The 21,719-nt window shown below is 41.0% G+C and overlaps 1 protein-coding gene across 1 annotated transcript in view; it reads right to left on the bottom strand.

Moving 5' to 3' along the window:
- The window catches only part of FBXL13 (F-box and leucine rich repeat protein 13), a 196,979-nt gene extending 175,480 nt beyond the window's left edge, over positions 1-21,499 (bottom strand). The window contains exons 1-3 of the mRNA XM_039239125.1: positions 21,372-21,499; positions 5,787-5,890; positions 5,012-5,102 (exon numbers count right to left, since the gene is read on the bottom strand). Of these exons, the coding sequence (XP_039095056.1) occupies positions 5,012-5,102; positions 5,787-5,890; positions 21,372-21,446 (270 nt within the window). The 5' untranslated portion in view covers positions 21,447-21,499. The remainder of the gene's footprint in view (positions 1-5,011; positions 5,103-5,786; positions 5,891-21,371) is intronic.
- Between the last annotated feature and the right edge of the window lie 220 nt (positions 21,500-21,719).

Below are 21,719 nucleotides of genomic sequence, written 5' to 3'. Positions count from 1 at the left end.
TTCTTTAGTGCCCACTAGGCTCTTGTGCTTGGAGACAGGTACTGACTGATATTTGTCTTTTAGGGCTCTATTTAATACAACTTTGAAAAATTAGTTTTTCTTAAACATGTAAATGTTTATTACAAATTTTAAGTAAAGTCCCTGAAACAATTTAAACTTACAAAAATGTTCTTTAGAACTCTCAAATGCCATACACAAAGGCCCTATCATTAACTATTATTACTTACCTTATACTTAAATTTATCCTAAAAGTAAATAATATGAATCTAGTTCATATCTTCATTATTTCTATTCCTTCCAGGTTACTATAAGACTTAGTTTAATGCCTTCTCAGAAAAGAGCAATCTACCAAATTTTAAAAGAAAAAGGATACTTTTTCAAACCAGGAAGGATAGAGAGTGTGGTTATTAACCACTTGATTCTCATTTGAGGCATAGGATCTGCCTGCCTCTCCCAAATGGTTAAAACCCTAGCCACTGGGGTCATAAGGTTAAGTCTCCTTTTCATAGCTAAACTTTGTTACATCAGTAAGACTTTTTTTTTTTAATGTTTATTTATTTTAGAGAGACAGAGTGTAAGTGGGGGAGGGGCAGACAGAGAGAGACACACACACACACAGAATCCGAAGGAGGCTCCAGGCTCTGAGCTGTCAGCACAGAGCCCGACGCAGGGCTTGACCCCACGAACTGTGAGATCATGACATTAGCCAAAGTCGGAAAGTTAACCGACTGAGCCACCCAGGTACCCCTCATCAGTAAGATGTTTAAGTCCACATCTTTCATTTAGATTTTAGAGTTTTGTTACACAGTGCTCCCTATATACCATCATTTTAAAAGCCATAGCATCATTTTAAAAGGGAATGATCTCTAGCACATATTAAATGAGAAAAAGCGAGAAGCAGAAGTCTACACACAGTCTGCTACTTCAATGTAAGAAGTTGATGGGGAGAAGACTACAACGTTTTTGCTCATATTTTTCAAAATGAAACAATGGAAAAACTAAATAGATAAACTAAAACCCACTAAAATTGGATACTTAGATAAAGGGATAGAATAGGGAGGAGAAAAAGACAGGAATAGAAGCAATACTTCTCTGAACACTCATTTTATCGTTTTGATTTTATCGTTTTGATTCTTTCAACACTCATTTTATTGTATTGTTTATGGTTTTGATTTTATTGCCAAGTAATGTTATACGTAATTGGAAAAGCATAATTATATTAGAGAGAAAAAGATGACCATCGGCACAAAAAATAATTATTTGGGGTAACAAAAAAAAGTATTTTTACTGAAAATATTTGGTAGATATATACATCTTAAAGGCAAAAAGAATTGCATAACTTTTTTGAATTGCATACTTTTCTTAAACTCAGTAGTTTTATTGTTGGTGATCTTGTAGTATTGTTATTCCGAAACCGTTGTGTGTATTGTAAGATGCAACCAACAAGCAATTACGCTAAAGTCTATAGGAATCAAGATTGATAAAAAGTGGGTTGGCCACACTTCTGGGTGCACCCCCATGTGATATACTAGGAAGAACTACCCCTTTCCGTGTAGTTATCCTTAACCCCCAAGAGAAAAAGAGGGGGAAAAGAACCTGAATATCACGTTTGTGGATCTAACTACAAACTTGCAGGAAATACAAGAAACAGAACACATGCAGTGATGCCAGAGGAAACAATGAGTATGTGGGACATTTTACAAGACAAAGGATGTTTTCCACAGTAAATAAGTGGCATGGGAAATAAGAAAGTATATTATAAGAAGCATTAAATATATGATACCCAAGTACCATGTGGACCCCGCATGGATTTCGATTTGACAGAGCCGTGTTTAAAAAGCCATTTTTGAGACAATTTGGGAAACTCGAATATGGACTGAATATGGAATATATATATCTGAATATAATCAGCACTACGTGAGGTTCAGGAATTACTGCTAATTTTATTACATAGATAATGGCACTGTGCCATGTTCTCTAAAAATGTCGTTTTTTGTTAGAGATGCACACTGATGTATTTACTGGTGAAACAATATAGCTCCTGGGATTTGCTTTCCAATGCTTCAGCAAAACAAAAGACAAGGGGAGATAATTAACAAGACTGGCAAAATGTTGATTATCGTTTAAGCTGGATGATGAGGGCTCATTATGGTGTTCTACTTGTGTGTTATGCTTAAACTTTTCCATGATAAAAAGATGTTTTAAATGTTGTAGAAGGCTTTTCTTGTAATCACTACCCATCTGGAGATTTCATTTCCTAAGAAATGAAAATCAAGTCTGTGAAGTTAGTTTCCTCCTGACAATGGTTGATTCTTTCATCTTGGAACACATAGTTAAACTGTCTTTCTATTTGCTATTATGAGAGCAGTTCCTACTTTTTCTGTAACCATATTGCTTGCTCACAGTTTCCTGTATTCAATTTTCTCTGTTTGCTTAAATAGAAACAAATACATAGTTATAAATAGGCAAAACAGTGTTGAGACAGATGTACAACTGACTGCACACTGAAACCATACAAGGCAATCTTTTTTTAAAATTTTTAATGTTTATTATTTATTTTTGAAAGAGAGAGAGAGAGAGAGAGCATGAGTGGGTGAGGGTTAGAGAGAGAGGGAGACACAGAATCCAAAGCAGGATCTAGGCTCTGAGCTGTCAGCACAGAGCCTGATGTGGGGCTCAAACTCACTAACGCAAGATCATGACTTGGGCCGAAGTTGACTGCTTTAACCGACTGAGCCACCCAAGCACCCCTACAAAGCAATCTTAATAATGGGAAAAATTACCATTGTTTGTGATCTTTAAAACATTCTGTTGGGGCCCCTGGGTGGCTCAGTCAGTTACGCATCTGACTTTGGCTCAGGTCATGATCTCACGGTCCATGAGGCTGAGCCCTGCATCGAGCTCTGTGCTGACAGTTCAGAGCCTGGAGCCTGCTTCAGATCCTGTGTCTCCCTCTCCCTCTGCCCCTCTTCCCCACCTCAAAAATAAATAAACATTTAAAAATGTATATTTAAAATGTTTTGTCAAAACATTAAAAACTCTCTTATTAGTGATTATAGTTGTATAGGGAACTGTATAGGAAAGAAAAATGAAAAAAAAAGCAAAGCTGATATTTACTTAGTATACTATGGTTTAAAATATTGGAAACTTTAAGAATTAAAGTGTCTTATCCTTTGTAAAAAAAATTTTTTTTTCATTTCCTCTGAGAATGAAGGAGAAATGAATTAATCCATATTCAACCTTGGCTGAACCCTCTAAATAAGCAATCATAGGCACCTAGAGATTTACCTTTTGTGAAGTCACATCTAGTTCTATTTTTCCTACCTTAAAAAATGAAGCAGGTATCTTTTCTATGCATATGAATTGTCATACTCCTTTATAAATGTGTATGAGCTTCCTATATTTTATCCTTTGTACTTTCAACATCATGAAATATCTCTGAGAATTCTTTTTCTGAGAAAACCATAGGTTTGAAGTAGCTACGGTGTCTCAGAATTCCTTGCAATTCTTTAAAAGGTTCTCTATAGGCTTCTAGCTAGATATTGAACATAATCTGATTATATTTTACAAAATCGCTTTCAAATTATTGACAATGAGGTTCACCCCTCTACATCAGTGGTTTTTAATAATTATAATATCTTCTAGCAATGATGTTTAAGCTTTTTTTCATACGATATTATATTCAACGTGGAATTTTTCTACAGTGTAAGCCCCTGGGTCTCCCCCTCAGTTCCTGAGGTAGCCCCTGAATGTCTCCAACAGCACAGTTTGCAGATATATGTACTTCATAGTAGATAAAGTTCTATGGCTGATAAAGTGAAGTCATTATGACACCCAGACACTACGACACAGATCAGCTAGGATTGGACCTGTGAGTTCTTCTCAGTGTATTGGTGCTCAGAATTGTCTCCATCTAGGCAGAAATATCTCATCCCTCTATTTCTGTCTCTCTGATGCAAACCGTTGATTAGGATCCAGTGTTACCCTCCTTCCAAATGATGCTTCAGATTGATCCTGGCTCTCTGCGTCCACCTTGACCCAGGCTTTGATTCCACTTTTCAGTGCCCAGCTTCACCAGCAACTCCCAAGCCCTGCCTGTGTTTACCAAGACACCAGCCTGGGATCTGGAGGTATCACACATGGCCCCACACATGTAATTTGTGATGGCATTTCTCTCCCCACATCCCTTTTGCTATTTTAGCTTCTCTCAGAGACACAGTCTTTGTTCTAAAAGTCTCTGTGTCCTGAATTACTTCCTTGCCCTCTTTACAGGATCAAAACCAGCTGTTGGAGCTGGTTGTTCCTTTCTTTGACAATTGGTCTGGCTTTTAAGTTAGATCTCATTAATGTTTGGCCATATCTTTATGAGCATAATCCCTGGATGGATGGCAAAGGGAATAGAGGAGGGATAGAATACAGAAGGAAGTAGATTAGAAAGGAAGGACTCATTTAAAGCTTTCCACAATGCTGGTTTTATCATCATAAAGATGCAAGAGGATGGGGCGCCTAGGTGGCTCAGTCGGTTAAGCGTCCGACTTCGACTCAGGTCATGATCTCACGGTTCGTGGGTTCAAGCCCCATGTTGGGCTCTGTGCTGACAGCTAGCTCAGAGCCTGGGGCCTTCTTCAGATTCTGTGTCTCCCTCTCTCTCTGAACCTCCCCTGCTCACGCTGTCTCTCTCCCAGAAATAAATAAGACATTAAAAAAATTTTTTTAAAGATGCAAGAGGAGAGGAGAAGGAGAAAAGGGAAAATATAATAGAAAGATTTTATCGGAAGTGGAAGAAGAAATGCTAGAAGAAATGTTAAATCCTTCTTGGAAATTTGGGGAGTTTACTATGACTGTGGCTGCGGGGGGTGGGGAGTAGGGTGTGATGTTCTTTCACTTCTCTGAGTGTCCCCAATTTGAAAACAGTTTGACCTCATACACCTTATAAAATCTAAAATCTATTTGAGAACTTCCATCAAAACTTGGGATGTATATTTCAGAATATTTGGTTACTAATACTGACCAGTTGATCATCCAGTCCAAAAAGTTGTTCCAGGTAAGTTTCAGACAATCTCCGAATTTTCGGCCTCATTGATGGATCAATGCACATATCCCTTTGAGAAAATCATAAAACACAGTCAAACATTTCATTTCATAGTAGTTAGTTCCATAATTAAATCAGTGATTTGAATCAGTTATTCTATGGGTGGAGTTGAAGGGAGAGGAAGGGACACCTCCCCTTGGGAGAAGTATATCAAAATCACATGCAGGGCTTTGCCAAACCACCCCCTCCTCAAGATTTTGCTGTGCTCCCCAAGAGGGTATTCCTCCCTTTCCTCATCCCCAGCTTGAAATAACTGCCCTAAGAGAACATTATTGATGAGAGAGGGCTATCTTTCTCAAGTTAAGAACCAGTGGGGAAACTTTTCCTACTGAAGCCTTTGGGACTTAAAGACCTAGTTGCTCAGTTGGTTAAGTATCTGACTTGGGCTTAGGTCATAATCTCAAGGTTTGTGTGTTTGAGCCCCACCTTGGACTCTGTGCTGACAGCCCAGAGCCTGGAGCCTGCTTCAGATTCTGTGTCTCCCTCTCTCTCTGCCCCTCCCCAGTTTGCTCTCTCTCTCTCTCTCTCAAAAATCAATAAATATTAAAAAAAAAAAAAAAGCCTATGGAGGGATTCCTTAACCATCTTGAAACTGGACGCATTCATTGGCAAGACCTCTTTTGGTACTTCTAAAGTGAGTGTTTTGCATTGAGAATAAAATATCTCCCCCACTATAAAGCAAAACAATACTCACCAGAGAAGACTTTCAAGACCATTTTCCATTATAGTAATGATCATTTTCTGTAAATATTTCAGCGGATCCTCAGGACATGTAACAAGTAGGCCACATAACAGAGCCTAGGGAAAATGAAACAGAATCACTCTTTCTGGATATGCATGTTCTTTTTTTTCTTTTTTTAACATATATTTATTTTTGAAAGATAGCAACAGAGCACTAGTGGGGGAGGGACGGAGGTAGGGGGAGACACAGAATCCGAATCAGGCTCCAGACTCTGGGCTGTCAGCACAGAGCTCGTTGTAGGGCTTGAACCCATGAACCACTTAACCAACTGAGCCACCCAGGTGCCCCTGGGTGTGCATGTTCTTACTAAGCAACAGATAGGTTTCTCTTCTACAACTACAGAATACAATAATGTCACAGGTTTTTAAAATATTTTTAATTTATTTTTCAGAAAGAGAACATGCGTGGGTAAGCGGTGGGCGGGGTGGGGGCGGGAAGAGGACCAAAGCGGGCTCTGTTCTACCAGCACAGAGCCGGATGCGGGGCTTGAACTCACAAACCGTGAGATCATGACCTGACTGAAGTGATCGCTCAACTGATTGAGGCACCCAGGCGCCCCAATGTAACAGTTTTTTAAGTAAGCATACCTTATGGATACTTAGGTACTCCTTTATTTATCCAGTGTTCGTATTTTGTTAAAGTCAAACTAAAATGGAATTTTACCTTTATTACTTAAAAAAAAATCTATTGTAAATGACACAATAGAGTTGTTGCTCAGTGTTTTACATTCCATGAGCAACATTTTGGAGTCAAATTGAAGACATACTTGTGATACTTTTGATCAGTACTTTTTAAAGTCTTTTTTAAAGACAAAAATCTCCTCAGACCCAACCACAAGTGATTGAGAAAATCCACCCTCAAAATCTATTGCAAATTCCAGAAGTCTTTTTAAAGGATGTATCTGTATTTTATCATTCACAGCAACTACAGAACATATATTTGAAAAATTATAGTTTATGGGGACCCTGGTTGGCTCAGTTGTAAGAGCATGCAACTCTTCATCTTGGAGTTGTGAATTCAAACCCCATGTTAGGCATAGAGAGTACTTAAATAAATAAAAAAAGAAAGAAGGAAGGAAGGAAGGAAAGAAAGAAAGAAAGAAAGAAAGAAAGAAAGAAAGAAAGAAAGAAAGAAAGAAAGAAAGAAAACTTGTAGCATAGTTCACCAAGGTGGGAAACAAATGGCTTACTGGATCTTGATATTTAAAGTACATATATGAACTCAGAAAGCTGTTGCCATCCTACTTTCCACATGGAGCTTTCCCAAAATGGGGACTATTCCTCCGTCTGAGGCAGAGAAAACAGTTTACAACACACATCCCACAGAAGCCACCTGGAATCCTCCTTAGACATTTCTCTTTGCCCCTTCGGTTCACTGCCTGTGGGCAAGGTCTAGTGTGCGTGGGGGCAGGGCTGGGGGTGGAGGTGGGGATGCCATTGTTTTACATAAGACCTATTCTTGCTGGCCTTTTTCCTGCTCACTCTCTCATAAACAAAGTAATTTCACCCTTTGAGTCATGCAGGGATCTTCCCACCTCCACGGACCAAGTGTCAGCAGATTCAAGCCTGGAGGTCCTGCCTTAGACTCTCAGCAGTTCTCACGATGTTCTTCCAGAAAGAAAAAATAATTGGATAATTTTTCCTGATTGGACCCTGCACAACATAGTTCTCCCTTGGCGCTTAGCTCCATGTCCCCCCTTTTAGTGTGCAGGCTGCAGGCTGAGAACCCAGCCTTCAAGACTACGGCAAAGTGGTTAGACCCAGATGTCTCTCCTTCTCCAGCTCTGCCTCCTGACCAGGCCCAGCCCCAGATGCTCACAGTGAGCACGTAGCCGTCAGCAGACTGACTTCTTTCCTTCCTAGACCTACAGAATATAATTGCACAGAAGGTCAGTGCAATTCTCACCGCAGTTGCAAGATGGATGTAGTGTTCTGGTACCTGAGGGCGGAAGTCTTCTATTACCTGGAACCAGACTTCACACACCTCCCTGAATAGCCCCAGGAGAGGCCCATCTCCTTTCAGGCCTCTGTGCCTGCGTCCCCAGAGTGCTGTGTTTCTCTGCTCCCCACTTATCACTCTGGGCAACCCATTCTGGTATGCAGAGGACATCCGCATCAGAATCACCTGGGCAGTGAACTGGTCTCTGAAGCTGGGGCCTGGGGCACTCCATCTTCCCATACACACTGAAGTCTGAGAACTAGTGCCTGAATGTGATTTTTTAAGAAAGTTGGGGGGTGCCTGGGTGGCTCAGTCAGTTAAGCATCTGACTTTAGCTCAGGTCATGATCTCGCAGTTTGTGAGTTTGAGTCCCATGTGGAGCTGTGTGCTGACAGCTCAGAGCCTGGAGCCTGCTTCCTATTCTGTGTCTCCTACTCTCTGACCTGCCCCTACTCATACTCTGTCTGTCTCTCTCTCTCTCTCAAAAAAAATTTTTTTTTTAAAAGAAGAAGAGAAAGTTGGGATCTGATTAATGAATATAAGAAATTACTTATTTCTTTGTATTTCTAAGTTCCACAGATTAGAAAACCACTTCTCCTGAAAAGCTGTCCTGCAGAAGTCAAATCAAGTTGAAAGGAGAAGTCTCTGGAATGATAATAAAGGCATATGGAACTAGCATAGTTCAAACGTTCACTTTCTGCACCAGAAATCTCATTGTCCAGTTTGCCACTGGGCAAAATAAAATAGGGTAAGGCTTTATATGTTAATGTTGGAAACAGTGTATAAGAAAACATCATTAGTGAACCAATAGCTTTTTTCTGCCCAATGAAAAGAAAAATTGCGAAACCATTAGTTTTGCAGAGGGAAAATTATGCAAAATTCCCACAAGATGAATGTCTGGTTGTCAGAACCTAACACATTAATTATTATTAATTAGCAATTATTATTGCTCGGTTTCTAAGTAAAAACTTACACAATCAGGGACAAAAAAGACTATGACTTAAAATGATCTAGACTGGGGCGCCTGGGTGGCTTAGTCGGTTAAGCGTCCGACTTTCGCTTAGGTCATGATCTCGCGGTTCGTGGGTTCGAGCCCCGCGTCGGGCTCTGTGCTGACTGCCGGCTCAGAGCATGGAGCCTATTTCAGAGTCTGTGTCTCCCTCTCTCTGTGACCCTCCCCTGCTCACGCTGTCTCTCTCTCTCTCTCTCTCTCTCTCTCTCTCTCTCCTAGAAATAAATAAAAATATTTTTTAAAAAACTTTAAAAAATAAAAAAATAAAAAATAAAAATAAAATGATCTAGACTGGCTTTCTGAAGCTTGTAATTTCACAAAATAATTGCGCAATCCTCCACTTGCTTTCAGCTCTGTCTCTCTAACTCAGTCCCCAGTCTTTCTCAAATATTCTGAAAGATGTATGGGGACTGAGGACAAACATGGGTTCATCCAGTTATCCAGGACCATTGTTTCTACTTCTTTCTACTGCCATCCATCCTTCTAGGAGCAAGATAATGCAATGTCCATGCCCCCCCCCCCCCCCCCCCCCCCCCCCACAATCCCCACAGCTATAAATTCTGGATCTGCAATCTTCCAGTGCGGGAGCTCTGACCAGTTACTTCTCTGTTCCTATGTCCTTCCCTATACATATCATAAAGGTACACATATCATAGGTCTATCATGAGAATGAAATGAACTAATACATGAAAAGTATTTTGAATAGTATCTAGTATAAAATAAACACTCCACAGATGATCATGGTAACAAGCCATCCACTGATAATCATCACCTCCAGCAGAGCCAAAGACTTGAGCAAAGAGAAAAGAAATGCAAAACAATTCCCTAGCACCATTCAGAGGCCAGTGTCATGACAGAGAGACTGACTTTATAACAAGCCTGATGGAAGAGATTAGGACAAATGCATTTGGGGGAAATGATTAGGAGAGAAACCTTCACAGAACAGTAGTTAAACATAAACAGCAAGGTAGTAACTATCTATGAGACACTTAGATAGTTAAGAGAGCAAGACTTATTTGGCTTTTCAGCTATTGCAGATAAATATAGTAAAATATACTAAGGGCTTAAGTAACAATGCAAAAATTAATTGCTTCATGAGTACAGAGATAAAGTGATTACAAAAGGCTTGTGAGGCCCTTGCAGTGGGAGAAACTTCCAGGTAGCAAGGAATGAGCAGGAGGTTTGCAAATAGGGTCTTTCTCAAGGCAACAGCAAAGCCTCAAGGGCATAGACTGGTTTGGTTGGAGTAAAGGGTTCTGATGAGAGAGAAGCAGACATAGCCAGAATTTTATACTGGAACCTGGGACTGGGCCTTCCTCCCTCCTATAGAATCCTCTAGCCCATTCAGGAGCAAACCCCAGCAAGATCAGTCACATGGTCAGAGGTCACAGCCAAACATCAGAGAGTCACAGTTCATTTTGCTTCCCAAGAACCCACGAGGGTTGACCTTGACTTTTAGAGGGTATGTTCTTGTTTCTGGATTTCACAGATGAGGCAAAGTAGGGCCAGGTGATTCATAAAGCAAGCAGGTTTTTAAACTACAAACTCAGGGCTCCTCCCTTGAGGAGGACCATTGTATTCATGCAAAATTGTTTGCATGTATATCTTCCCCCAGAACTAGAGGATTTTTTTCCCACGTTATCTATCTGGAAGAATTTATTTGTTTGTTTGTTTATTATTTGGTTATTTACTTATTCATGTTTTTATTTGAGAGAGAGAGAGTGAGTGTGCTGAGAACAGCTGCGGGGAAGGGAGGTGGAAGGGAAGAAAGAAGAGAGAGAGAGAGAGAGAAAAAGAATCTTAAGCAGGCTCCACATCCAGCACACAGCCCTACATGGGGCTCCATCCCACGACGCTGGGATGATGACCTGAGCCAAAATCAAGACTCAGATGCTTAAACTGACTGAACCACCCAGGCGCCCCTTGAAATATTTTACTTTTATGCAAACTCAGAAACACATTCTTCTTTTAAAATAATGGTAGAGTAATCAACATATAGTTTTCACCTTGTTTATTTTAGATGAGATTGCTTTTAATTTTTCATTTAATTTTGAGAGAGAGAGAGAGAGAGAGAGAGAGAGAGAATCTTAAGCAGACTCCACACCCAGTGCAGAGCTTGATCTCACAACCCTGAAATCATGACCCAAGCCAAATCTAGAGCCCGACAATTCAGCCATCTGAGCCAATCAGGCACCCCAAGATGAGGCTGCTTTTAAGGGTTCCTAGGTGGCTCCGTTGGTTGAGCATCAGACTTTAGGTCACGATCTCACAGTTTGTAGGTTTGAGCCCCACATCAGGCTCTCTGCTGGCAGCACAGAGCCCACCTCAGATCTTCTGTCTCCCTCTCTCTGCCTATCCCCTACTCACACTCTTTCTCTCTCAAAAATAAACATTAAAAAAAACTCAATAAATAAAAAATAAATTAAAATGCAATGTCAGAACCACATAGTTACAGAAACCGCTTTCTTTAGGAACAGGTTTAAGTCTCTGTTCAAAGTCCCTTCTCCCTCCGTCTCCTCGCAAATAAGCTCCACATGACATCTCATAAATGCTTGCCGTCCCCATTATGGTAGAAATGGAGCTGGCCTGCTGTTGTGTCATCCGAGTGGAACTCTTAATTTGTTTCTACGCAATTCAGTAAGTTAACAATTTAAGAATAAAAGAGTTTCTGTGTCTTCTTGACATTTAAATAGAGGGCGTCAAATTTTTATTTTAGAAACTCTGTAACTTACTGATTGAATTGAAGATTATTGAAAAGGGTCAGCTGGCTCCAGCCAGTCAGGAGGAACCTCAGGGAGAGGAGATGCCCCTCAAGACTTGAACTGGAGGGGTTTTAAGGCAGATGGGACACGTAAGGAGACACAGTCTCCATGAGGTGAGAGCGAGACAGTGATTCTGATACCTGCTGGATTGTGCGGGGCCCAACGGGGAGGTGGTCACCAGCTGTTTAATCCCTAGGTAAGTGAACTGTTACTGGAGAAGTAATCATCATATACTTTTTGGTTATTTAAATGTTCTACGAATTTGCCTCTGGAACTGCATCTGTGATTGGCTGGCTGGGCTGAGGGAACTCAGCAGACATAACTGCTCTCAGGAGAAGCCACAGCCATCTAGCCTCAAGATCCAGTAAAACGAGTTAATAAATCAGTTCCTTCTCTCCTGTATTGACTGGCGGTCTGCCGCTTCATATTCAGTAATTCCTGATTCTTGCATCTCTAGCAAATATTTGCAACAATCCTTAAAAAAAAATCCCCATATGAGGCGCCTGGGTGGCTTAGTCAGTTAAGCGTCCGACTTTCGCTCAGGTCATGATCTCGCGGTTCGTGGGTTAGAGCCCCGCGTCGGGCTCTGTGCTGACAGCTAGCTCGGAGCCTGGAGCCTGTTTCAGTCTGTGAGTCCCTCTCTCTCTGACCCTCCTGCTCACGCTGTCTCTCTCTCTCTCTCTCCTAGAAATAAATAAAAATAAAAAAAAAATCCCCATAATAGAGTCTATGTAATTTAGAAATAAATTCAATATCTTCGAAATACAAATTGGAAGCAATTATGAAAGAAATATAAAGCATAAAAGATGAACAAAATTGTAAAAATAAAAAAACACTTTTATTTCTAAACATAGAAAACTGCATAAAAATTAAGATTTGTTACTTAAATACGCCCTCTGCTGGGAATATCTAGTTTTGCAAGCTAAATGTTAAACCGAAATCTGAGCTAACAATTTGAAGAACACTTTACTGCTCTCAGAGACAATCGCTATGTACAGCTGTTTAGTAATTTGGTAGACACCATACCATAGTATCTCCCTCATCTTGGGACCACACTGACTTCTCCCTAGTAGAAAATTGAAGGAGAGACAGATTTCTAAATATTATCGACAATTCGTGTCTGAAATCCTACCAGTAGGGCTTCATTGTGTATTGCTATCTTAATATCTTTTAAAATACAAATGTCTTTTGTAAGGAATACTTCCAAGGAAAGAGATTTCAACAGTGGTGGGATGAATTCTCAGAACGACCTCAGAGACAGAATCTGGTGAGTGAGAAATCAGAAGACAATATTCTGTTTTCCCACAATTCTATCTAGGTGCAGGCTCTGAGTGTCCACATGCAGACATTTTCTAAAAACTTGGAATTTCTAAAAATATATTCTTCCTGAATTTAAAATAGTATATAGAGACTAAATCTCTTATTGTGCGGATTTCCAAGTATTTGATCAATTAGTTCATTTATTTCAAACTTAAAATTAAAGTTTAAAAAAACACTTGACTCCAAGGTCTAAAAAAAACCCAAAAAAACAAAACCCATAGCCATTCTGTACCTCGAAATCTGTCTTTCTTGTACAAAAAATACACCTAGGTTGTATGGAAGCCTTATTAGATACTGGTTGTCCACGAGGGAAAGAAAGGACCAGCTTGCTGCAACATGAGAACATGAACCATGAAGGAAGAGATTTTCCTAACAGAAGTATGGTGATTGATCACAGTGATTTCAAATTCATTTTTTTACATGTGTATTTATTTTTGAGAATGAGAGAGACAGAGTGAGTGGTGGAGCAGCAGAAAGAGAGGGAGATACAGAATCCAAAGCAGGCTGCAGGCTCTGAGCTGCCAGCACAGAGCCCGATGCGATTCGAACCCATGAACCATGAGATCATGACCTGAGCCGAAGTTGAACGCTTAACCGACTGAGCCACCCAGGCGCCCCTAAAATTCATTTTGTTAATCAGAAAAAAAAATCCTTAAAAAATCCCACAATCGTGGGAATCCCAAAATATATCCAGATAAAAGCAGAGATGTTCTTTGATGTTGCAGGGTGAGTATATAACGGGAAGAAGCAGAGCTCTCTCTCTCTCCCAATGCCCTTTCTCTGGCCCTATAGCTTTCCTCGTAGGAGTCATTAGGACCCTGGGATGGTGCTAACATAAAACAAAACCAGACCTTTGGAAATCTGCCAGTATGCAATTAGGCACACACAGGGCTACCTGGAAACCCCACCCAAGGAAGGGGGTTTTAGGGCAGTGCTAGGTGGGACAGGGCCTGCCCATCTAGGAAATGGGTTCCAGGAGACCTCACTATGTGGCCAGAGGCACAGCGCCCTCATCCCAGGGAGACCGGACACACATCTACAACAGGCCAGCCAGCTGTATCTCAGAAGAGAAAGGAGAGCTTCCCACTAAGAAATGCTTTTATGCTCCCTGTGCTTTCTTTATTGCTTTCTAGTTTATCTGGTAATAGAATGGGAAGGCAAAAAAAGGAGCACTTTTTACTGCAGTTAGACCAGCATTTCAGTTAATATATGAACATTTTTTTCTGATAATATAAATAGTATATGATCTATGCAATTTGGAAAATTCAGGGAAAATACAAAGAAGAAAACAAAAATCAACCATGATCCTGCCAACCAAAAATAACCTCTAAGAAAAATTTTAATTTCTTTCCTCAGTGCATACAATTTTTACACATTACATTTTAAAATGATAATTTTACCAATTAAAATTAGGATTATATATTGTCATATATTCTCTTTTTTTTGTATATCCTTTTTTTTCTCAGTTGATTTTTGTGTTCTGAACATTTTTCCATGTCTGCCCCAAATTCTTCAAACCACCATGTACTGAAGTTGGTTGATAATCATTGTAAAAAATAGTACCATAAATGTTTAATAATTTCTAAATGGTTGGCCATTTGTGTTATTTCTAACCTTTTCTCAGTATTAAAAATTATGACATAATATTAATTTTGATTACTAATGATGAAATGTACATATCTTTATCTCTGACTATTTTTTCAGGATAGATTTCTAGAAGAATATAGTATCAGAAGGTGTGTTTTGAAGCTCTTTGTACATGTCACAAAATTGCTTTCTAAAAACGTCTCATCAATTTATACTCTCATTAACAGCCAGTGTGAGTGTCCATTTTACCTTGCCAACACGGAGAATTATAAAATTTGTGTTGATGTGATGGGTGGGAAACAGTAATTCATCTATATTTTGTTTCGTCAGTGGGGTTAAATGAGTTTTCTTACATTTACTAGCTGCTGTGGGCTAATTGTGTTCCCTCAAAATTTATGTCTTTAATGTGATGATATTTGGAGACAGGGCCTTTGGGAAGTAATTAGGGTTCGATAAGGTTGTGAAAGTCCGGTCCTTGGGGTGGAATTAGCACTGTTATAAGAAGAGACACCAGACAACTTGCTCTGTGTCTCTGCCATGTGAGGACGCAGTGAGAAGGCAGCCACCTGCAAGCTGGGATAAAGACCATCACCAGAACCTCACCAGGCTGGGACACTGGTCTCAGACTTTCAGCTTCTAGAACTGTGAGAAAACAAATTTCTATGGTTTGAACTACCCAGGGTAATGGTACTTTGTCATGGCAGCCCGAGTAGACTAAGATACTAGCCATCTCTGATTGTGCATACACTTTACTTGTCTTTTATTGGGACGAGCTTCATTTAGATAGGATTAGGGAGGCAGATATAACAGTGTCCAAAGAGAGACAACCCCAGAGGAATGATAAATTCAGAAAGACAGAGCAAGGCCACTTGTTCCGTTTCCACTCAGGTCCCCCAGAGTGTCCCCTGAGTCCTTCTCAGCTACAGGTTAAAAGGCTTTTGTGATTTAAAATAAACAAACCACTTCAACAGTTAGTCCATGACCTAGTCTCTGTCTTAGTCATTCGGGCTTCCGTAACAGAACACCATAGATTGGGTGACTTATAAACAACAGAAATTTATTTCTAGGGGCTGGAAAGTCCAAGAAGAGCCTGTGCCTGGTGAGAGCTGATTCCTCGTTCATTGACACCCGTCTTCTGATAGTGCCTTCACATCATGGGTGAGTGAGGGATTTCTGTGGGGCCTCTGTCATAAGGGCACTAATCCCACTCATGAGGGCTCTGCCTCATTACTTAATCAACCCCCAGGTCCCACCTCCAATTACTATCACATGGGAGATCAGGTTTCAACAGATGAATTTTGGGAGACCCAACATTCAGTCGATAGAATGCTCTTATCACTTCTTTCATTTTCACAATAAAATCTAATTACTGTGACTTTTGAAGATTTAAAAATAGACCTCAGTTTCCTTTAGTATATGTGAGAACAGCTGTCCCATATGTGACCCCACTGATCATTGGAAGTCACCAAGCTGACTGGCCATTAGATAGCCACCCAGACTCTTCCTGAAGTTCCAGAAGCTTTGTGCTCTTGAAAAAAACAAACTTCTTAGAGACACAATGATCATTTCTGATCATTTCAATTTCCGTTGGCTTATTAAATACATACATATATTCTAGAACTGCACTGCCCAATATAGTAGCTACTAACTACATGTGGCTATTAAGCACTTCAGACATGGTGATCCAAATTGAGATGGGATGTAAGTGTAAAATACACATCCAATTCTGAAGACGTAATGTGATTTTATATTGAGTCCATGTTGAAATTATTATATTCTGGACAGATTGTTTTTCTAAAATATATTAAAATTAAGTTCACTGGGGCACCTGGGTATAGCTCAGTGAGATGAGTGTCTGACTTCAGCTCAGGTCAGGATCCCACAGTTTGTGATTTCGAGCCCTACATCAGGCTCTGTGCTGTCAGGACAGAGCTTGCTTCAGATCTCTGACCCAGCTCTCTCTGTACCTCCCCCACTCACCATCTCTTTCAAAACTAAATAAGCATTTAAAAAAGTTTTAAAATTAACTTTACCTATTTATTTTTACTTCTTTTATGGTCTGTAGGACACCCAAAAAGATAAATGTGCAGAGAACACAGGAGAAAAGTTTGGGCTGGAAACAGCTTCAGATTCACAGCTGCAAGTGGATAAAGCTACTGAGGCACTTTATACTAATACATGGTAAATGCATAGCAAATATTTGCTGGATGGAATGGTCTAATGTACCCTCCTTAGCCCACCATACTTAACCATCCCCTAAGGAAAAAAGGCTCACTGGTGTCAAGAGCCTAATCTGGCTCAAAAAAAAAAAAAAAAAAAAAAAAAAAAAAAAAAAAAAAAAAAAAAAAAAAAAAAAAAAAAAAAAAAAAAAAAAGTTACCTGACTAACTTGAATTGAACATACAAAATAGCAATCTTTAAGATGGGTGTACAAACCTCTAGGAGCCCACAAAACAACTTATCTTTGTGGACACAAGATAATCACCAGTGGCTCCCAGGGCTACATACTTCCTCATAAACATCCAGAGATATTATATCTCTGTCCCAGCATTCCAACCAGTCATCTGTTCTAAGTTGGCTTAGATCACATCTTGCCTTCTCCCACGATCACCATGGTCAAAAACACTGGCCAGAGAAACTGAAACACTGACAACTGATGGTTGTAGGCCAATCAGAATCTAACACCAGAGATAGAGATAGTCAGTTTCCCTGAAGCAGAGACTATGTGGGGAAGAGATAGGTTATGGAATAAGAATATAAAAAATATTAGGAAGGGGCGCCTGGGTGGCTCAGTTGGCTAAGCATCTGACTTTGGCTCAGGTCATGATCTCACAGTTTGTGAGTTCGAGCACCACTTCAGGCTCTGTGCAGACAGCTCAGAGCCTGCAGCCTGCTTCGGATTCTATCTCTCCCTCTTTCTCTGCTCCTCCCCCACTTGTTCTCTCTCTCTCTCAAAAATAAACATTAAAATTTTTTTAAAAAATTATTAGGAAGAAGGAAGAGAGAAGTAGATATTGTGTAAACAACTTGTTAATGTCCAGTATACATCTACTCCTGGAAAACATAGGAAAGGAAAAGAAGGGATAATTATGGAAGGGTTGAAACCCACTTACTGGGTGATACTGCTATGATCCACAACCTATTTGTTCACATAAGGCTTTGCAATTAAATTTGATCCCAGATTCTTTGTATGAACAAGACAGGTTTGGCTAATTCTATTTTCTAAAATGGCCATGACAATATTTGCCATCCCATAGGCTATTTTCAGAATGTGACTGTGATATGCTTTCTATCAAGAACTGGGGTCTATGTACCTCCCCCCCCCCTTGAATTTAGGTGAAAATGTTATGTTGACTTCTGAGCCGAGGTCATAAATGGTGATATAACTTCTACCTGTTCTCTTTGGAGACATTTGCTTTTAGAACTGAGCCACCATACTGTGTTGAGGTCCAAGCAGTTCATGAAGAGGCCCATATGGAGAAACCAAGCCTCCTGGCTCACAGATGTAGCTGAACTCCCAGCCAATACCCAGCACCAACTGGCCAGGCATGTGAACAAACCATCTTAAAAGTGGATCTTAGAGGACATGCTTCACTACCATTGACTCGGGACCTTGCTGGCAGGGGAAGACTTCTTATCTATTGCCTTGATAACTTCAAGGGCCACCATTTGTCTCATGTCCCACACAGCAGTAATGGCTTGGAGGCAGGTACTCAGAGAAAGCCTCTATACACGTGGCCTTGCTGGGGACCATCTGCAAAGTGGCACACATGCACCCACCCACACACACACACACACACACACTAAACTTAAATTAAAAAATAAAAGTGGATCTTTAATCCCTGTTCATCACCTCAGATGGTACCACATGGAGCAGAGAAAAGCTCTCTCTGGAAAACCTCCTCAAAATTCAGATTTTTGAACAAGCAAAATGATTCCTGCTGTTTTAAGCCACTAAGTTTTACAGTTGTATTACATAGCAATGGATAATTGATACAGCAAGCAAACAAAATGACTATACAGCCAAATCAAACCTGTTATTCCATCCATCCCTAGCTACATACATTATGAGAAAAAAACACCCAGCCATTACTCTCTTGTACCTTCTTATAGAAAACTTCAAACACAGAGAAAGTAAACAAGAGTATAATGAACCCCTATGTACCCATCACCCAGTTTCAACAATTATCCCATTCTGTGAGACTTCAAAGTTGCTCATGTTAACAATGATTTTAAAATAACAACATATTAAAGCAAACAGGAAATGATAGACAAGATGGATGAAAAGATGCAGAGTTTTGATTGGAACGTATAAAAAAAGAACTGACATTCTAAAACTTGAAAATATACTGCTTGAAATTAAAAACTCATTTGATATATTTAATACTGGACCCAGAATAAAACGGAATCAATAAACCTGAAGACAATCAGTGAAAAATATCCAAACTTGAGCACAAAAGGAAAAATAGGGAAAAAACAAAACAAAAAAATAAAACCCTAACATATTTATGATTGGAGTCCCAGAAGAGGTAGAGAGAAAGAATTGGGGAGAAACATTGTTTGAAAACGATCCACAATTTTCTAAACCTGATGAAAACTGTCAGTCAACAGAATCAGTAGCCCAGTAAGTGAAGCAGTGTTGGGTTTTTTGTTTTAAATCAGCCTCTATGCAAGGGTTTGTAGGGAAATGATATCCATGTTTTATTTAGGATAGGTAGGTGAAGTTCAAAAAGGTTAAATATACAGGGAATCCGTGATAATATATATACACACACATGGAAAAAAATATATATATATATTCCAAAGCTTGCAGATAATGGGTTTTGGAAGATAACCAATCCTGGCAAATTGGATTAGATGAATAGCTATGCAGGGATACGAGACACAATGGGATTTATCCTGACAGTCTCTGGGGGAAGTGGGTGACCAGGTTAAGGTGGGAGTGAGAGACCCTAGAAAACTGTTCTCTTGCACCTACTGGCAATGTGGTAACAGGAGTGAACGTAGGACTCCTAAGAGTCATGAGATTGTCACCTTAGGCAAAGGGCACTTCTGAGGGCCTCTTTCTTCTGGGAGCAAAGCAACGTGGTAGTTTGGTGAGCAAAGGGTGCTCTCACCCAAAGAAGGAGCCAGGGATGCCTCTGGCAGCTTACGAGTGTTATGGAAAGTGAAGAGCAAGATGAGGAGACACTATCACTTCCCTGATGTTCTCTGACCCTCAACTCAAGTCCACTTCTGCTATCTACTCCACAGCCAACCTGGACTGAGCCATCACTCTATCCTAAATCTTAAATACAAAGATTCCGCTCCCTGATGCCTACCTCCTACTTTTCCAGCTCCCCCACTCAATTACTCCCTCTACCCTCTTCACTCCTTAAGAACCTCCAATTTCTGCCCATATATCAGTATATGTCCTGTTCTCATTTCCTACCCAGTCCCTTGGCCTATCAGGCACTCTCAAAAGCTTAGTTCCTTTGCCACTGCCCTTCCATGCCTGGCAAACGCCTATCCTGAATGTAGTCAGCTCTTATTTCTATACCTACATCTGGTTTACTGACTGCTACTTAAGAAAATCACACAGTGGGGAAGATGAGTATCATGCTCCCCACATATTTTCAAATATAATTGAAGTAAAACAGGAATGAAACTCATCAGAAAAAAACTAAACCAATACAGATCTATATAGAACATAAAATTAGGGTTCTCTCCTAAAACAGACATTTGCTGTTAATAGCGTTGCATGTGTTCTATACATGCATTATTGTTTTAACTGCAGATAGATATGCATGCATACATACATATATGAGTCGATTATAGTAGAACTTCTGGAAAAATCTTGCATTTTTTCTCCTTCTTTTAAAATGTGTCTTGGAGGGCTTTTCTTTTCAAAAGGTACACATATACTTTATCCTATATACTAACCCATTCCCTCATTCATATATAAGCTATTTATGGTTTTCACTGTAATGAATATCCTTGGACAGCTTTCTGGATACATGTGAAAGTATTTCTCTAAAGTGGATCCCTAGAAACGAAATGTTTGATCAACAATATTTCTAAATTACCATCCAAAAACGCTGTACCAAATTGCACTCCTAACTGCATAAGAGTCATTATCCCAAGCTGGGCTCCCAATACTGCCTGGCCCTTCCTTCCCTAGACTTCTCTCCCCCTCATTCTCCACATACTTTATTTTTGCTCAAAACCCCTTCTTTAGCCTCCAACCCCACCCAAACACACACATCTTAGCAAATATCTCACCAAATATTTGTAGAGGAAATGGAAGTCACCAGAGAACTTTCTTGGCTTCCTACCCCCCAAAACTACAACACCTACCCACCCTTCTCCGGCGCTCTTTCCTTCCGGTTATAATGGTGGGGGGAGGGAGCAGTCTCTTGTTTAAGGCAAAACCGGTCCTGGGGTCTTTCCCCTCACAAGGGGATGGCTACCTTCCGTCTAGACGTCTCAGCGTCCACTCTCTCCTCAGCTAACCTCAAATCTATCTTCTGCCTCCACCATGTGCCAAATCCACTATACAGCATCTTAGGTGACACCATTGCCCGCTCTCTTCATAAAGCCACACTTTCCTGATTTTCCTCCCCTGTTTCTACGGCACTTCTTTGGTACTCCTCCCGTCTTCAGGCCCCTCTCGCCCAAACCTTAAAGTTTGGAGTTTGGGGCCCTGTACGCTTTCTCCCTGAGACACGTCACCCATTCTCTCCTTTCAGCCACCATCACCCGGCTCTGTCTTGTCTCTGATCTGTATCTTCAGCCTAGATCGCCACCCTGTTCAAGGCTAACCTCACCCTGTCCCATCCCGCTCCTGAATCCCTCGACTCCCTCTCGGGCCAAACCCCAGCTCCTCCGGGAAATCTTCGGGTTCCCTCCTCGGCTAACTGCCGCCACGTGGTTCCAGTACCTCGCAGACCTGAGGAATGTAGTTCTCTTTGAAGTAGTTCCACAGCTGGGGGTTGGCAGCGCGTAGCGAGGCCATGACCACAGCCCCCACCGAAACTCCCCGCCTGCTTTCCGCGGCCCGCGTACCAGGCGCGGTGGCCAGGCTCGGTGCCAGCGCGTCCCTGCGTTGCCCCGGCAACCGCGGGAGGGGCGGAGGGAGGGGTGGGCGCTGCGCCGGAAGCTCCGCGCCCCCACCGTCCGGGGCCGCCGGGAGGGAGGCGGGCTTCGGCCCTGGGGGGCGGGGCCCGGGCCGAAGCCAGGGGAAGCCGGCCTCTGGACGGCGGCGGGACCCACTGCGCCCTCTGGGAGA

Source organism: Hyaena hyaena, unplaced genomic scaffold (assembly GCF_003009895.1).
Source record: "Hyaena hyaena isolate Hyena2069 unplaced genomic scaffold, ASM300989v1 scaffold_152, whole genome shotgun sequence".
Classification (NCBI taxonomy): Eukaryota; Metazoa; Chordata; class Mammalia; order Carnivora; family Hyaenidae; genus Hyaena; species Hyaena hyaena.
Note: the sequence above shows the minus strand (reverse complement) of the source record. Positions and strands in the feature narration are given on the sequence as shown.